Here is an 18,138-nt window from a genome sequence, read left to right as displayed (position 1 = left end):
TATCATACATGTTGATGTACACTGTGCCATAGAAAGGCCTAATAAATTCCCCTTAAATAAACTGTGCAAGTTGTTTGTTCGTAGGATTATAAAGGCACACCTTGAAAACAATACTAGTCTACGATTTAAACAATTTTGGCACTTTAAAGTGGTTATGTGTTTGTTTAGTATCCCTTTTTAAATACAGGGTTCCCACTGTCATGAAAATCATGGAATGGTGATGTCATTTTACAATACTACTTTTTAGGCCTGGAAAGGTCATGGAAATAGTAACAATCATTGGAAGTTTTGGAAAAGTCATGGAATTTTGTGTGTGTGTGTGAAGTTATTTATTACAGTAGTCTTCCATGGATAACCTTCCATATAATGTAACAAACATAACCAACTATTAGAGATTGTAAAAGGTTGCTGTTTGGTTTTCATACAATAATTTACATTTAAAGCAAAGTATACCATATTGTTCTGTTTATGTTATACTTGAATGATCATTAAATTTGTTCATGGATCCTTAATTTTTTATTTTTAAGATTGCAAGTTTCGCAATTTTGCCCAAGAAAATGTGTTGGGAACAGGTTAAAATGTAATTTTATATGTTTTAAGATTGCAAGAAAAACAGCATATTTTTCTCACAAATGGAGATATGGGATATCAGTTATAATGGGATAACCATGGGATTATCACAGCTGGCAGGAGTGGCTCTAATGGGTTTCTTTTTTAAGATTAAGGTGTTTGTTTTTAGAGCTACATTTACATGTCAAAAAACCTCACTTTCTGAAACAACATTTTTCTCTCATTTGAACAATCTCAGGCAAATATTGTATTTGAAAAATTAAAATTTGAGTCAGATGTGATGGCGAAACCATCGAAACAAAGACTAAAAATCTGTGCTGCAACAAAAAGCATGTGGAGACCTACTGAATATGAGCAGACAATTTGCTCTCTTGGCTTGCTGGTGGGAGTCCATCAGGTTTGTGCTGATGCTCAGACCGTCTGTTTTGTGCATCCTGGTGGTGCTGCAGCGCTTTTCCACTAGAGTGCATCAGAGAGCCAATAAACATAGTTAGGAAATATTAAACCTGTTCACATTAAATCTAAATGCAGCAGAACACAAGAAACAGTTGACATTAAAAAATGGTGTAATACGTTAAACAACTGCCAGTCTATTGGTGCCATTTTGTTAATAAGATCTGATTAGAAGACCTGAGACTAGTCTTCAGAAAAACAAATATCTGAGAATGAATAGCTTTGACACATCATAGAAGAATAGCACAAAGTTTATTCAACATACAAAATTAATAAATACACATTGCACACCTTATCAAAATATGCCACAACATATGTGAGAACTGCAAATGATCTATTTCAACTAATACTGGCAATGATAACATAACACCATCTTTAAAACAGTCTTGTGGATAAGTTTATGTTAAATTCAAATATACAAAATATTGCCCTTTTTGACAGAGAACTGAGAATTTTAATTTTAGAAATGCAAATGTTGGTTATGACCTGTCATACATATTGTGTAAAAAAAAAAAAGAAAAAGGCATATATGACTCAAAGCAAAACTAAATCAATCTCATTATTTTTTCCACGCAAAACTACATCACTGTTACGAGAACTGTTTTGTTTTTGATTCCATGTTGCAGTGGTCAAATGTAATGCTTTGTTATTTATAAACCCTTGGCTGTAAATGAGGTTACTAAACAAACACAGGCCAGCGTACTGCCAAGAAAAACTTGTCTTGTATAACTAATGTATAACTGCATGCTTATGCAAAGCTTAAAAATAACACAGGCCAAACATACATAATCTTATAAATGGGAAAAAAGCAACACATTATCACAATTGTGATACCACACTAGTAACACTTTATGGTACAATAACCACATTGTATTTTCATCTCAAACCTATAAAACAGCTGAAACAAAATGAGAAACAAGTCTGCTGCCTAGTGTTGTATCTGAATTTGAGTTTTAAGTAGAGATAAAATCCAGCTCTAAATCTCTGACTTGACTATGATGACAAAATATTATTCAGCATTTTCCACTTTTCTTCCCAGATTAAATAAAAACATGCTTAACACCAAGAGAAAAAAAACTACACACCAAGGGCTTGGAGGCATACGTAAACCAAAATAAATATTTTTAATAACATTCTGTCTGCATTTAAAAGATTTTTTGAGAATTCCAAGCCCTTGATATGTGTCAGTTCATTTATTGCACCACATATATTGCATAGGATGTAAGCTGTTACCAGCTCCTCATTGCCCAGCCATGACACTGTGTACTTAAAAAAAATCTCCACAAAGCTCTTATACAGATAAATTTAAAACTGTGTGCCAAATTGTTTCAGCTGAATGGTTAGAAGGTCATAAATGCAACTAAAAGGATGCATTTCATGACATCTCCAACATGTACGCCAGCAGGCAGTTGTATTTTTACAGGCCTTGATGTGCAAGTGGGATCTTAGCTCTGAGATCATCATAGACCCACTGTGGTATAAAGATAAAAAAAACTCAGGCCAGATATAAACAGTTGTGCTTGTTGCCTCCCAGAAGACACATCCACTGAGAGATGGAAAATCGATTACCTTGTCAAAGTCTTTCTAGCACTCCTGATTCTCGCTGCAAGTGGAGGTGACCCCCGCCTTGGACAGGAAGAGCTTACCGCTGGGACAGACGCAGACCTCGTAGAGACCCTGAGCATTTCCAGAAACCCCTCCTTCGCTCAGGGGCAGGCTCGGCATGCGTACAGTCTCAGCATCCAGCACCAGCTGTACAGCAGACAGCGTGGGGAGCAAGGACGACACAAGGAGAACAGAGTTGCACTAAATCAGCAAGAAAATATCACTCTGCTTAATTCTTTGCACTTTAAAGCGAGTGCACATGCACACATAATGACAGTACGCTTTGAGGTAGAGGGATGTCCAGTGAGTGCCTAACCAATGCACTGATGCATAAGGAAGATATAATAAAGAGAATGTGACACAAAGTCCACATTCCTGTGGCAGAAAACCAGAGAATGTGAGCTTTCAAATAGCGTTTAGTATCACCCAGGACAAGTTCAGTGCAGATCAACACTTAGTTATCTCCCCCACAGCAAGAAAAGAGATAGTGTGATAAACCCTGCAAGTATGTTGTCATTTAAATGTGCTACTTTCCAGAGAATGCATTAACAAAGGTCAAAATAGTGTCTGACATACAAATGCTTTAATGTGGCAGTTAGCTGCACCACAACAATTTATCCAGCCCTGACTCAGCCACAACCAATCACCAAAGCTCACTCTAAATAATAACATGGAAACTGCAAACCACTACACAACAGACCTCCAAAGCCCAAATAAATGTTTTGTAAGTTAATGACCTCATTACAGTTACAGACAAGGATCTCAAGGCTGTTTTTGGCTTTATAAATTACTCCTCATGTTTAACTCTGCTAGAAGTCAATACAGCACAGTACAGTATGATGTGTAAACGTAGAACTAAAGCAGAACTGGTCTAATGAGCTCTCTCAGGGCAATCTGTAGAGTATTTTGGACAAACAACTCCAACAAATGGAAAAAGCAAACTGTCAAACTGCTCTTGAGTGAGGCTCCCCTGGATGAAAAGCTCCCAGGTGCGACTGTGAGAGATTATAGAAGCGTGAAGCAGCATGTTGTTGCAAAAGCATACTGTATATTCCCTTAATCAAAAGAAAAAAAACAGACCTGAAGTTGTTGTGTAAGAGACTTCAGGAAGTGAATATTGTTTATCTTACCAGTCCTATGCTAGAATGCAGAATAACATCCATGTTGGAAGCAGCTTCAATGTTGCCAGCCAGCGCTTTGAGATGAACTCCTTTTGGCGCATCCATACTGAGTGAGCGAGTGGGTGACTCCAACCTAGAGCAAAACAGCTCATCATAATAATCACAGCTTCCATCCACATTAAAGAGATAAAAAAATTTGGATGCTCTTAGTTTTATTCGACATAGTTTGCACATCAGTGATGACAGGGCAATGCTGAGGAAGGTAAATCTACAGACTGAAGCGTGACCTATTCTTCAGTGGATGTCATGCATTATTTCTTTTGTAATATCACGTAGTACAACCCAAACAAGATGGTTGAATTGCTCACCTCAGGTCTTTCAAAAGTTCAGATCTCAGCAACGGCACCTCCACTGAGTGCTGGAACAGCGCTCCTTCAGGACCTGATGGAAAGACACACATGTCCAGAGGCTGAATCGAGATGTGTTACAAAATCTAGCGCACTGTGAGGGTCTGATGCACACATGCAGACTGATCCTATAATAGTGTGTGTACATTGTTTACACACTGACATACACGGTTTCAGGGATTACCAAGTCATCACTTTTCTGAAATCTTGCAGTCAAACAGACTGAAAAAAGGGCTAAAAATAAGACTACACTCTACTTAAAATGACCATCTAATGAGCAATTAGACATCTACAGCATTCAAGCACATTTCAGTTTTTATCCAGCAAGTCTCCAGTGATGCTGGTCTATTCTGATCTGACCAACTATTACAAAAAATGTTAAGTTTGGTAGATATTCGTGGGCCCCAGAAGATGAATATCAACTTTGATGATCCCCAAGCTGCAACCTCCGGGGCTGAAAAATGAAGCCAGAATCTGTGGTCCATCAAATGGCTATTTTAGGCTGGCTCCAGAATTTTGCAGTCGAAATAAACATGTCTACTATTATTTTGTCTCTATAGATAATTTCAGCATCCATGCTGGCTGTACAGGGATGATTTCTTTTTAAATGTATTTATTTTAATATAGCTCTTCCATAAGGGCAGGGCTGCTTGAGAGACAGGCTGTCTGCAAGATCTGAGTCAGCCACACCCTCCTGTCCAAATATGGTCTCTTCTGGCTCCAAAAAAACAATATGGCAACAGCAGAAATGCAGAGGCCTTAAGACAGCAGTCCACAAACAACAGACTGTATGCCACAAACCAGTGGGTGATGTCATGGTAGCCATGTCCATTATTTATACCGTCTATGGTCTGTTGACCTGAACAACTATTACATAAATTACTATCATGTTTTTTAGATATTCATGGTTCCCAGAAGATGAATATCACACAATATCATCATCAGATACTTTCACTTCTACAGCCACAAGCAAGCAACATTTTGGCTTTTAGTGAAATGACTAGTGTTGAATAGGCATATTTTGTGTTTTGTGCTAATTAGCAAATATATAGCATGCAAAACTAGGATAGTAAACATTGTAAGCACAACAGCATACTTGATTTACATCAGTATTTAACATCGTCATTGTGAGCATTTATATGCTGACATTTATGGGGTGCCAACTGTAAAGTTGTGCACTCTGAAACAGCAACATTTCTTCACATCTAGCCCTAAAACATAATTAAAAATGTGTGAATTTTTCAAAGTCACTTTTAAACACATTTAGGGCAATATTTGCAAACTTTATAAGATTCATTCTTTCATGAAAAAAATGTTAAAGACAATGTCACTGTCAAATAAAAATGTTTAAACTGTAAATGGTAAATGTAAGTGTTTAATGTAAAATGTTACTTCTAAAATTTAAATGTTAAATCTAAATATTAAATGTTATATCTAAATGTTAAATGTTATATCTAAATGTTAAATCAAATGTTAAATTTTGCACAACTTTACAATCAGCCCCTCATAGATATTAGCATTTAGCTCAAAGCAGCGCTGTGTATATGAGCACTCAGAGCTGCAAGCATGACTGAAGGGTCCGGATCATGTTTTAACCGCGCAGCGTTTCAATTTGTGAAGCTTGTTTTTAAAAAGTGAGTTGTCTGCTCTCTGTGGATCAAAGTGACCTCGGGCATAATGAGGCTATCAGCTGACACTCCCTTCAACATTAATCAGCTATCACAGTGTGTAGGCAGTGACCCACAACACAATCAATACACAGACTGGACACAGAGAGACAGTAAAGTGAAGCAGGACAGAAAAGAGAATGGAGGATGGCTCAGTCTGAAAGCCAGCAAGACTGTTTTCTTCAGTGCTTTGTTGTGTAAATGACATATTGTGCGGTGCTGAGGTGTGATAAGCTTTTGTTAGTTCAAAATGTACATGAAAAAACGTTTGATTAGAATCTAATGTGATGGATCTCACCTACATGGCATTAATGCACGCTGCGCTTTAGATAACTGAGCTCCTGGCATTTTTTTCACTTTAGAGATATCCATGCAGTCAGCTCTATGACATGAATGATTACGAAAATGACTGCATCCGTCTTTGTCCTTGGTTGCTAGATTGTTGCACAGATATCTGCCATCAAACCAAATTGCTCCTGTCGAGTTCACATCTGTTGTCAATATTATCGGTTTTCCAAATCTGGAAAAAAAAAAAATTTGCCAAGAGGTGTGCAACATTTCCATGGAAACAGCAGGTGGCAGCCGTCGGTATACCTGTGATCCGTAGTTTGTCTGGTCCAATCACAGCCTGGTCACCATCTGCAGTGAACAGCATGTTGTCATTGTGGGAGTTAATGAGCAGATTCGGAGTGTGTCCCTGAGCCTCTTTTGGGCCTGTAACAACAAAGCAACAGCAAGAATATCTGAAGGGGTTTGGCAATATTACATGGAAATAAAAGAATCAAAATCAAATCTTTCTTCTGCGGTTATAATTTTCAAATCGGCAGTGCTTTAAGACTAATCACGGTTCCTACAGTTTAAGGCAAGCGAGAATCAAGACTTTTTAAGATGTTTTTAATGACACTGAATTGAATATAACGACCAATTTTGTAACTAAGATTGAAGGGAAAAAAAACATAAAATGACAAAAAAACTCAGGGTTAGGGACAATTTTACCCAAATGGTTTTTTTTAACACGTTAGAATAAAAAGTCAGAAAATCTACTTTAAATGTTGAAAAAAACATATTTGTTCTTCTAACCTGATCTCTGACATTAATGAAAGGGTCATTCAGTAAATTATTTAAAAATAGATATTACCAATTATTTTGAGATATTACAATACAACATCTGAAAAAAAACTCATAATAGCATACTTGCATATCTTAGCATTTTTAAGACTTTCTTTGATTTAAAATATTTTAATGCAAATTAAGGCTGTATTTTTAGATTAATTAATTTAACATCTTTTTAAGGATCCATGGGGAACCCTGATTATGAGGCACGTCTACCCTTTGCCTTCTGAAAATGTCAACCTCGTCACAGGAAGTGGCAAAAAATACCACATTTTGAAAAGAAATTAAAAGAAAATGTGTAAATTCACAAGGTAAATCAGCAAATCAATAGTGCTCAAACTAACAGGTGATGTATTTGAGGTCACTTGACTTCACCCCTCACTACACTGACAGCCCTGTGAGAGGAAAATCTAAAGCAAGTAGATCAGTCATTGAGATATTTAACCCACGTCATCACCTACAACTGTGAAGCGGCATGTAATCTTCTCTAACAAGCATTTTACTTTTATTCGCAGAGGGCCAAGAGGGTGCAGGCTAGGGTTTTTACGGCTTAATGATCAAGGACACATAACGGCGCTGCAGAACACAGCAATTAGCCGGGTCATTTGTTGGCCTTTTAATTATGACAAAACACCCCAATGCAGCCATTGGTGAGCCATAAAAGACGCACAAATATGATCCTCCACATGCCTCGGGCCCTCTGTGTAATATAGAACGACCCAGAAGCAGTGGTAGAGAGAGGAATGTTGCATTTAATGGATTTTAAATGGAAAGCGAAGAGAGTATAAATGGAAAGATAGCTTCTTGTCTCTGGTAATGTTAGACGAGAAATCGCTGCAGGACAAGTGCATGAATGACTTTACTCTTGCCCTCATACATCAGTGGGATACTTTGTTATGCATGAGTGCTCTATCTGTCTCTTTGTGTGTACATGTGTCCCCTTTTGGGCCCTTACCCACAGATAACCTCCCTTTGACATCACCGCTTTCATTGCGGGCATTAAGGGAAACATTTTCCGATGAGTGCACTAGAAGTGAAGAGTCCTGTGAACAAAAAAAAAAGAAAAGGCAATTTCACCATGCTTTGTATACAGAACTGATACACATTTGCAACAAGAAATAAGAAAATGAAACCCAGTTATATTATTTTAAAGAATATTTTTAGAGTTTCCCAGTCTAATTACAATTAATTTTGCTTAGTTTGTGACCAAATGCCTTCAAAACTGACATTCACAGCAACCTCAGCTATACTTTTTTTGTCCTATTAGCTATTGTGAGCATGCCAGCAAGTTAAACTAAGACGGCGAACATAGTAAATATTAAAGCCCACCTCCTCAACATCAGCATGTTAGTATTGTCCTCGTGAGCATGTTTGCATGCTGACGTTAGCACAACCATAACAATCAAGATTTGGGTTGGAATGAAAATTACATTATTTTTAATGTCAAACAATGAATTAGAATTACAGTGTTAACATTAACATTTTGACGTTGGGTTTTATTTTCCATACCTTCCTGGCTGGCCAACAACATTGTTCTGACACTATTTTTTGGTTGAATTTAGATTGTGACATCGGACAACCAACTTTCAATGTCAGGACAACATCTCATGCCAAAGTCAATTTTACATAGAATACTGATGACAGCTGATGTTATTTGGTTGGTTTTAAAATGTGTTGTTAAAAATCCAACATCTTCTCAACGTCTCATGCCAACATCATCTTGACACAGAAAAACAACATTTAGTCATAAGGTTTTTAAGAACAACCATACATCTGCAAAATGTCTAAATATTCATGTCCATACAACGTGAAATTCTAATGTTTTTCGATATTTAAAATATCGTCAACCTTATTTTCGTTCCAACCAAAAATAATCATCTGTCTGAAGTAATAGTCCAACTTCTGTCTGAGATCATATTGATGTTCGACGACAGCTGAGTTTGCAACTATGTGTTTTTATTCAACGTCAAGATGATGTTGGCATGAGAAGTTTGGTAGACGGTGGATTTTAGTCACTTAACAACACAACGGAAAACCTAAAAATATAAACATCATCCATCATCAATGTCGTATGTCAAATTGATGTTGGCGTTAGACATCCTGACGTAGAATATTAGACACCCAGCATCACAACTTAAATGCACACAAATATTAACATCTAATAATATTTGTGGCCAATTGGGATGAAAGTGGCACAAATCTTTTGCACAAATATTGGCAGAAGATATGACGCCAGGCGATGGACTGAAACATGACAGAAACACTCAGAAAAAGTAGACTTCTGTATGAGACAGCCTTTGAAATACATCAAAACCGTTCCTCTGCAGCTGTAAGGAAGCCCCGTTAGCAAAAATGATCTGAGAAACGAACTTTCATGTGGAAGGTGAGGTGGTGAATCACTAAATCCTGAATCTTATTAGAAGTCCATAGATTACATTAGAGAAAGTGTCCGTCCATAAATGAGGGATACGTTGCCTTTTTAATTAGCCCCATAAAGAAGAAAGAATGCTAAAAAATTGCTGCTATGAGCAAGAAAAGCCATAACATGTAAACAACTGCAGCAAAGTGTTCCCATCTGCTGCTAGCAGGCGGGCCATAAACTACTTTCCACCACAAAATATCCCTGAGGTTAATGGAGAGCTTGCAGCACTACCACGTGCGCTGTGCGGGACTGCCAAATCCAGTTTGTTCTGACACATCTCCCCAAAAAAGTATAGTGAGAAATATGCAGTTCACTCACTACAGCTGGATAAAAACTGCTGGAAAGTCTGCAAGGAATTAGATTTAGATGATGACAGGATGTGTCGTCTTTACAGATCCAACTCACAATCAAGTGAAGTTTTGTAAACAGTGAGATGCAATGACGGCCCTGCTGTCGGGCCACTTAACTGAGCAAAAAGAAGTTTGAGAATTATTTTGGATGGAGATAGAAAAGGGAGGAGAGCCAGATGAGGAGTAAAAGAGGGATAGCAGAGTGAAGGGGAATGTAGGAAGAAGAGCAAGAAACGTGTGTGTTCTTGATTATCTTACTTCTCTGGAGTGGATCTCCTGAGCGTATATGGGGAAAAGAAACTCTGACTCCCCCTCATCCAGCTTGACCCCATCTGAGTTTACTTGTAGGAGTCCCATTCCTTCCTATAAACAAAACCAACACACATGCATTCAGGTAAAGATGCAAAAAGGTAGGTTTAGCCAAGGAAAAAGTGAAAGAAGGAAAGGTCATTATGTCAGTGACAGCATTGGGGCAAATCACTCTCAAACCCATCATAACTTTGTTGTGTCAACTTTGACACAGATCTTTCTGCCAGATTAAAAAACACACATTGCCTGATGTTCACTGACATTTTTATCTAATTATGCACGTTCATTTTCCTGGTTATTGGTAATGGTTTTGGCAAAATTGCCACAATAAAGATATGATGATTGATATTGATATGCAGATCGCCGCACTGACTCCTGGAGCGCTGTCACTGACTCACCTTTGGGTTTTGCAGGCAAATCACAATCCGTAAGCAAAACTGAATAATTAACTGTATTTAATCAAATGAACACCTTTATATTATGGCTGTCAGCGTAACCCATTAGTTGTGATGCAATTACGGCCTGTACATTACGCATTGTTTTTTTGTTTTTTTTGTATCGGGCTGAGTTTTAAAGCTTGCTTTGTTGATGTATCATATGAAACTAGAGGAGCTAAGGAATCCAGTGATAGCATGTCGTGGAAGGGGGCTAAATAATGCTCCAAAGTTAGGTTAAATTTTGGCGATGGAAAAAAGATTGTCTTGACTAAGAATTGCTTACCGTGTCAGTATGGACTATATAACTATTTTGTAATGCAAAATAATGAATTGAAAACATTTAATTTTGCGTTTTATAAAAATGTATTGTTTGACAGCCTTACTTTATATGCAAGGTAAAAATTCAAAATATAGCAGATTTGGAATTTAAATCTTAATCCAGGCACTTCATATAGGTTTCCATGTGTATAACACACCCAGCAATGTTCCCTGAAGGAAGAAACCAACCAATTGATTAAGCTGTGCAGGCACGTCACAACAATGTGTGTGTGTGTGTGTGTGTGTGTGTGTGTGTGTGTGTGTGTGTGTGTGTGTGTGTGTGTGTGAGAGAGAGAGAGAGAGTGTGTGTGGGCTTGTTGTGTCCCTTTTTCTGCTTCTGCATAAATCCACCGTTGCCATCTGGACTTGGGACAGAAAGCTGACAAGACTCCATGAAATGAGAAACACAAACTATCCTGTTTAGACAGCCAAGTATCCTTAATGATAGATAATATTTCTGCTTCTGCTGCTAATAATAATAAGCAGGATCACTGGGTCAGTGAGTTGGAACTTAAAAATAGGAAGTGACACCGATAAAGTATACTACAGATGTAAAGAAAAGCAAGAAAAAGGGAAGAAAAGAAATTGGTGAAAACTATTCCAGCTGAAAACACAGACTGCTAAGGCTAGTCATGCGTACCGGGTTGAACCACATCACCCTGAGGATCCAGATGGTGAGGGCGAAGTTGACCACCAGGATGACTATGAGCAGCAGGACAAACAGGTAGAGGCAGCGCTTCCTCCAGCCATAGATGCCGATCTTGTAGACGTGGTCGGGCACCTGCCTGGGCGAGCTGCTGCCCTGGGTGGTGGTGACATACTGCTCCCGCACCATCTGCTGGCTGGGCACAGTGCACCATGGAAGGTACATGGGCAACAGACACAGATGTTAAACACATGAAGACATATTGCTCTTTCATGCTGGTCAGTGAGATTGGACATGACATGATATGACATGAGTTAGTGTAGTTTGTCAGGGGTCAGAAAAAACAGGCTTTTGGTAGCAGGTGCTTTTCTCAAATTCATTTTCCAGTATGTAGTGACTGTGAGCGTGCTGCAACTACAAATGTTGTAACATCATTTTGACATCATCTTGGTTTATGCAGGATGTCCTGTGCTGCACAAGTGATAGTTTTCCCTGACCAGCCAGTGGTCTGCAGTGTTTTAACCTAAGTCAAGCTGCTAAACACTAATATTAGAAAGCGTTCTAATATTAGTGTTTAGGAGCTTGACTTAGGTGATACCAGCGACCATCCACAACGTTTGCCAATGAAATGACGTCTCATGCGTTTTGAGGCCATTTCTTACCATACAGTATAAATGCATCACATCACCAGCTAGTTGCCAAGTATGTTTGTCTGCCGTTTGGTGCTGAGCAGGTAGTGTACAGATTGTTTTTGGAGCGTGCGTTTGGAGAAATATTGAATACAATACTGCGGTATAAAAGATGGTTAGCAACAGATCTTTTCTGTGGGTTTGGTGGATTTCTGCTCCCTGAATCATGTTATGAGGTTGATTTCCAATAAAATTTGAATCTATCATGTTCAGTTTAAGCCTTTACAGTTAATTGTATATGTCCAAGCTGCAGAATTGTGCCTCTTTACAATGCCTTGTTCCCACAGTCCACAGTCTTTCATTCATGAGCCCAGAGCCTGTTCACAGACACAGTGGATATTTGGCTCATTGCGCCAGTGGAAAACTTGACGGAATTTCCAGTAGTTTTTCAAAAAGTCAAAAGCCAAAGGAAAATGCCACTTAGTAAAGAGCAGAGGCGGTACTTTCTGGCTCCACAGCAGAAGGCTATCACTAACAAAAACCAAGGAGATTAATGTCAGCATTAACCACAGCAAGTCTTATAAGTTATGGCAAAAAAACAGCAGTTTTCTGTATTCAGCTCGTGTGAGGGCAAGCGGAGCTCCAACTGCAGAACTGCAGAACCTGCAAACGAGCCCCCCAGTCAGCACATTTGGACCATCTGACAATGTGACAACAGGGAACCTCAGGGACAGATTTCACAACCACACGGAAAGTGTGTGTTTGGGCACATGGAGCCAAGAACCACGCAGCCTCACAGGGCTGCAGAGAGGGGAGCGGTGTCACTCTCTGTTGAATAATCTGCATTAATAACACACACAGGCTGCAGAAAAAAAGCTGATTTCACTGAGGACAAGGCCTGAAGAAAATGCTGTCGGCTAGAGATTATTATGAGTCAATAAAACACCAGAACAGGCAGAAATAAAGACAGACTGCAGCTTTCTCCAAGCAACAAAACACTCCAAATCTTCATCAATAGTTTAGAGCCGACACATCTAAACTTTATGGAAAAAGTTATCAGAACAAAGACATATTTACGTTGTCTCAGCAGTGTTTTCTGAACCTGAGAGGCTCAGACTCCAGTAGTCAGGCTGATTTACATATGGGACAGATGTTGCGTCTTACTGCCACAATAAAGATGTTTTCCATCATGTTAAAGGAGCTGCTTTTCAAACCAAGAGGTAATTCTTCTTTGACATTGACAGATGTTCAGCCTGGCACATCATCATGCTGTGACTCCCATGTGATACAAGCAGACAGACTCTGCAAACAGTCCCATTCTGTACGAACAAACCCAATAAGCTGTGTTTCTATAAATAATGAAATAAATATCATTCCGCCTTCACAGCAAGGGGCAATGAATAAAAGCAAAAGTGCTCGCCATTGGGGTCTGAACTCACTGAGGTCCAGGAAATGTTAGAGAGCCGATAATAAAGGCCTATAGTCTCCATGGCTAGTTTCATGCTGTTTGCAGTAAACACAGGGAGGAGACGTGTTGGCATAAAAGGCAGAGTGTATTTCTATGACCGAACCCGCCTCTCCACAGGACCTGTCACATGGCCTGCGAGCCCAGCTGTGATGAATAGCCCTTATTTCACAACTAAACAAATGAATCGTGTCTGAAAAGAGGAAAAAAATGACTTTGAGCATTGCCACAGGGGAGAGGATATCAAAGGTTGATAAGTGTTAAGTTATGTGAAACGCTCATTTTCCCTGCATCTCACCTTGTTTTTATTTTTTAAATCTTACTTGTGAGAATGAGTCATGATGACAAATTGAATCTCAGCAATGCAGCAGAGAAACAGAAACTTACAGTGAGGGTGTGTGCCACAAACATGACATGGAGTGCTGCGCGAATGAGTCAAAAAACCTGGCAATCTGTTAGCATTTCAGCACCTCTGGTTCCCTCAGCTCAAAGTCAATGGGTTTTTGGTTAGAATCCTTAAATAAGGTCAGTGGTTCACACAGGCTTAAGAGATTTTCATACATTTCAAATACTAAATTGGCAGCTGCTAACAAGTGGCTAAATGACACTACAGAATGTCGTCATGCCGAACACAGCTTTATAGCCTCGTAGTGGTGGTGGCACAACTGTAGCGTAGTACGTTTTAGCCTAACAATAGCCTTTTACTTCCGGCGATTGCATTTAGGTTTCAGAAATCCTGAAAGTGGTGCTCATTTGTGAAGATTGTCTTGCTGAGCAAAATGTCATGTGTATGCATACAATGTAAATGTGTAAGTATCATAAATGTTGTTTACCACGGAGCTTATTTTGTACAATAATCCAAGATCCAATGGAAAAATGCCATAGGCTTTTTGACGAGGGAACCAGGGCGACGTTAGCTTCTGAGCTGGCCTACAGAAAAAAATCATCCCTGGGGCACTCTGTGGGTTTTTAAAGCCTCCGCACTGGCAATAGCTGTGGCCGGAGGCAAAGGCCTATTATTTCAGGTTGTCTGTCCGTCAAGAGGGGTCAAAAGAGGAGAAGTCACAGTCCCAGTGATGTCACACCACTAAGGTACAACACAGTGAAACCTGGTCTGCAGTCATTGAAGGACTCAATAGCTGGCGCACTATCATAGGACGAAAAAGTCTGTCATAAAAAGCAATAAACATACTATCTCTATGCAAACACTCTATTGTATATCGGCCACCATCATTTTGAGTGTACCTAAAAGTTTTCTCAGGCCGAGTTCACCCAAAAAGCACTGCAGCGGACACCGTCCCTTCATATCTAGCACCGTCTGCTGTGTGACCCTTCAACATTGCAGCTCCAGTTACATTGCATGTGTCATACCCCAAGCTCCCAAGGGGTCAAAGAGCATGTCTCAGCGTCTTTCAAACGGCCTTCTCATCCCTCCATCATATCCCAGTGAACGTGGAATATCTCAAGAATGCCCTGAGGGAATTTCCTCAAATTTGACACAAACATTCACTTGGACTCTAGAATGAACTAATTAGATTTTAGTGGTCTGAGGTCAAGGTCAGTGTGACCATTCGAGTTTGAATGTGTTTTTGTTAGATGCTTTAAATAAGGTCTCTAGTCAACACACACTTAAGAGACTTTGGTTCTAAAATATAAAATACGTCAGTAAATACCCCCCTCCTGAATTCTGAAGTTTTTCTGTGTCTTAAAAAAGACAAACAAGTGGCTGAATGAGACTACAGGACATCGCTGTACAGCCTCGTTTTGGAAGCGAGGTTAAGTCATGCGACTGTAGTGTAGTTCGCTTATAGTTTAACGCAAGCTTTTTACTTCTGACGATTACATTTAGGCTTCAGAAATGATAAAAATGGTGTTCATTGGTAAAAAATTATCTAGCTAAACAAAACATGTAAGTATCATAAATGTTTGTCACAGAACTTATTTTCTGCAATAATCCAAAAAACCCATAGGCTACCCGATGAGGAAACACAGGCGACGCTAACTTCCATGTCAGCCTACAGAAAAACATCGTCCCCGCAGCACACCATTGCTCAGCCACTTTAACGAACGTGGAATCATTTGGGGTTTATTTTTTTATGTTTTTTCCAGGACGTACTCTCAAAAGAGGACTAAGATTAATCAGTGTCTGTAAAATTGACTGATTCCAATATCCCCTGAACTATACCTATTAACAGCCACAGATCATTTGCGTGTTGATCAGCTCACTCTGGGTAAATGAGCGGTGGGGGTGGAAGCACTCTGGATTTGTTCATTATGTTGTTAATGGATTTGATCTAACCCAGTCTAATTACTTTAAATGAAGGCATTAAGAGGCCTCTGTACTTCAGCAGCAGTGGGAGGAGGAGGCAGCTTTGAGGCTGGACCTTAAAGAGGCGTCTTCCAGCTCCAGTGTGTGTTACCACCAGCCCTTCAGCCACAGACTGCTCCTTCCATAGCAACCCAAATAAACACGCCCCGAACAGCCTCGCTGCTCATGTGCCAAGAATGCTTAATATACGGGGCTTCATGATCAGAAATACAGTCTGACCTTGGACAGAAAATAGTTTTTGTCAGGTCCATGCCTTTTTAGGCTCCTGGTGATAGAAAAGTGGTTGTTTTGATTGAGATTCTCATTCTAAAACTTTAAAACTAATATGGATCCTACACCACAAGAGAGACTATAGTCAAGTTTCAAAGGCACTGTACTGCACTCTAACACAGTCCCCTGCTCCCACAGATGAAGAGTACAGGTTCAGCACTGGTACGAGGGCAATTTATAAAGGGGCACCTTCTCAATTAACCTTAAACAAGTGATGCTCCTCATCCCGGCTCCGTCTCTGACCTCTGGTTGAGAGCAAGGGCCAGGCCGGACAGGCTAACTGCTTGCCTAAAACCCACAGGGATCCAGCTGTAATTGAGAATCCAGGCTTCCCTCTGAGCTGAGGCTTGACCTGACCGAACGCCAAAAGTTTCAGCGAGTCAGGAAAGCTCAAATTGTATAGCTGGAGGACGTTCGCAAAAGGAATACTCAGAGGAGGCTGCCGTGTGGACGGATCGAAAGCTGAGCACGGGGCTGAAGTTTCTGTCTGTGTCTAGTGAGTAGCCGGCGTCATGTCTCCACTCTGCTGTTAACTTCTAAAAATAGGACATGACATTGTGAACTAAATTTAAAAAAGCACAGGACACACACACACAAAGACCGTAGGTATAACTAATGGAATGAAAAGACGCTGGAGTATTGCTCACAAAACATTACAGAGGTGCGCTTTCAGTGAAGTTATTTTTGTATTCCAATACTGCTGGCCATGTATGGTCAAACTGCAGACAGCTGGCAACCCAAAACACTTTTTACAGACCCCAAACTACTTCTGCAAGACTACAAAGTATTAACAGCACAACATGAGACACAAAAGACAAAACATTCAAAAGAAATTGTCCAGTAGGTCAAAGGTTGTCATTATAAAAACATCCTCAAGAGGAGTAATGAAAGAAACAAAATGCCACAGAATATTTGTGAAAGAAAAGGCAGAGTACTCACCGTTGTGTGTTCAGGCACAGCAGTCCTCTTTCCTACGCAACAGTAAGCAGAGCTCGATCTGGTACGAGCAGCTTGAGAAGCAGCAGCGCTTGAGCCCCTCACACTTCTGTCAGCCACTCAACAGCTGCGTGCCATAAATCCAGCTCTGAGTGTGCCCCGGCTAATCGCCACGAGACGGCGCTCCCACTCCCCCGTGCAGCCACTCTGACTCCCTCTGCCTTTTGAGCCTTCCTGCACACATAAGAATATCATCAGCATGTAAAGAGAGAGAGGCAGAAACAGAGGAAGAGGAGGAGGAGGAGGAGGAGAGGAGGGAGAGAATTAAGTGGAGAGGTTCAATCTCTCTCTCACACACAAGGAAACCATCCATAATGAGCAGAGGCAGTTGTTTATCATGCATACCAGTGAGTCACTTTCACTGCCCAACCCCAGGCTCGGTGCAGTCCGGTCTAATTTGAGACTTCAGTCATGGCTCTCAACATAAAGTTAAGCTGGTGTTTCAGATAGCTCCTCTGGGTGACAGGCAGCACGATGGGCGGACCTTGAAGAGGGCAGTCAGTAAGTCAGAGTGGCAGAGGAGACAGGCAGCAAACACAGCATATTAACAGACGTGACGGGTGAAGGTTGCAGTTGTTGAAATGGGAATTGTTTGAGTCGTGGTTTTGAATTACTACAATCACAAAATGGCAAATTTGCAAAAATTTTTGTGTTTTAGGTAAACAAATATCAATAACTCAAGGTCATCCCTTGATATTAGCAACTAATAATAAATGTTACTCATGCTGTTATTAACCCTTTGAAAGCTGGATCGACATCACGTTTCTTGTGCTGCTTTCAGTCGCCTCTCACAAGAATTTAAGCCTTTGAACCCAGAGCAAATTGGTTTAATTTCTTTCAAAGATGAGGAAAAAAGGCAATGAGCAACTTAGCAAGAAATGTCCTGCAAATTACAAAAAAATCGTATGTTTATAAAATTATTTTTAAAAGGTTTAGGATCTTTAAGATTATCATAATATGTTTAAAATTATCTTATAGAGCTAGAATTTTAAGCAGTTTCTTAAATACTGTTACTTTTTACTTTTTTTAAT

At 39.8% G+C, this 18,138-nt stretch overlaps 1 protein-coding gene across 3 annotated transcripts; it reads right to left on the bottom strand.

Moving 5' to 3' along the window:
* Nucleotides 1–1,256: 1,256 nt before the first annotated feature.
* sgcg (sarcoglycan, gamma) lies at nt 1,257–17,560 on the bottom strand. Of its 3 annotated transcripts, none has more exons than XM_042486869.2 (9): nt 17,453–17,560; nt 17,051–17,281; nt 11,413–11,610; nt 9,967–10,071; nt 7,892–7,979; nt 6,418–6,537; nt 4,118–4,190; nt 3,759–3,882; nt 1,257–2,775 (listed from the first exon to the last, which is right to left on the bottom strand). In XM_042486869.2, the coding sequence occupies exons 3-9, from the start codon at nt 11,605–11,607 to the stop codon at nt 2,608–2,610; spliced, it is 873 nt and encodes a 290-aa protein (XP_042342803.1). In that variant the 5' UTR covers nt 11,608–11,610; nt 17,051–17,281; nt 17,453–17,560; the 3' UTR covers nt 1,257–2,607. The 3 variants fall into 3 exon arrangements, with proteins under 3 accessions (XP_042342803.1, XP_042342804.1, XP_042342802.1); XM_042486870.2 differs by having other exon boundaries at nt 11,413–11,607; XM_042486868.2 differs by lacking the exon at nt 17,453–17,560 and having other exon boundaries at nt 11,413–11,614.
* Nucleotides 17,561–18,138: the final 578 nt, after the last annotated feature.

The sequence above is a fragment of the Plectropomus leopardus genome, chromosome 6 (genome assembly GCF_026936395.1).
Source record: "Plectropomus leopardus strain MGB_pleo_1.0 chromosome 6, ASM2693639v1, whole genome shotgun sequence".
NCBI lineage: Eukaryota > Metazoa > Chordata > Actinopteri > Perciformes > Serranidae > Plectropomus > Plectropomus leopardus.
The sequence above is the reverse complement of the archived record's forward strand: the minus strand, read 5'-3'. Positions and strand labels throughout refer to the sequence as shown.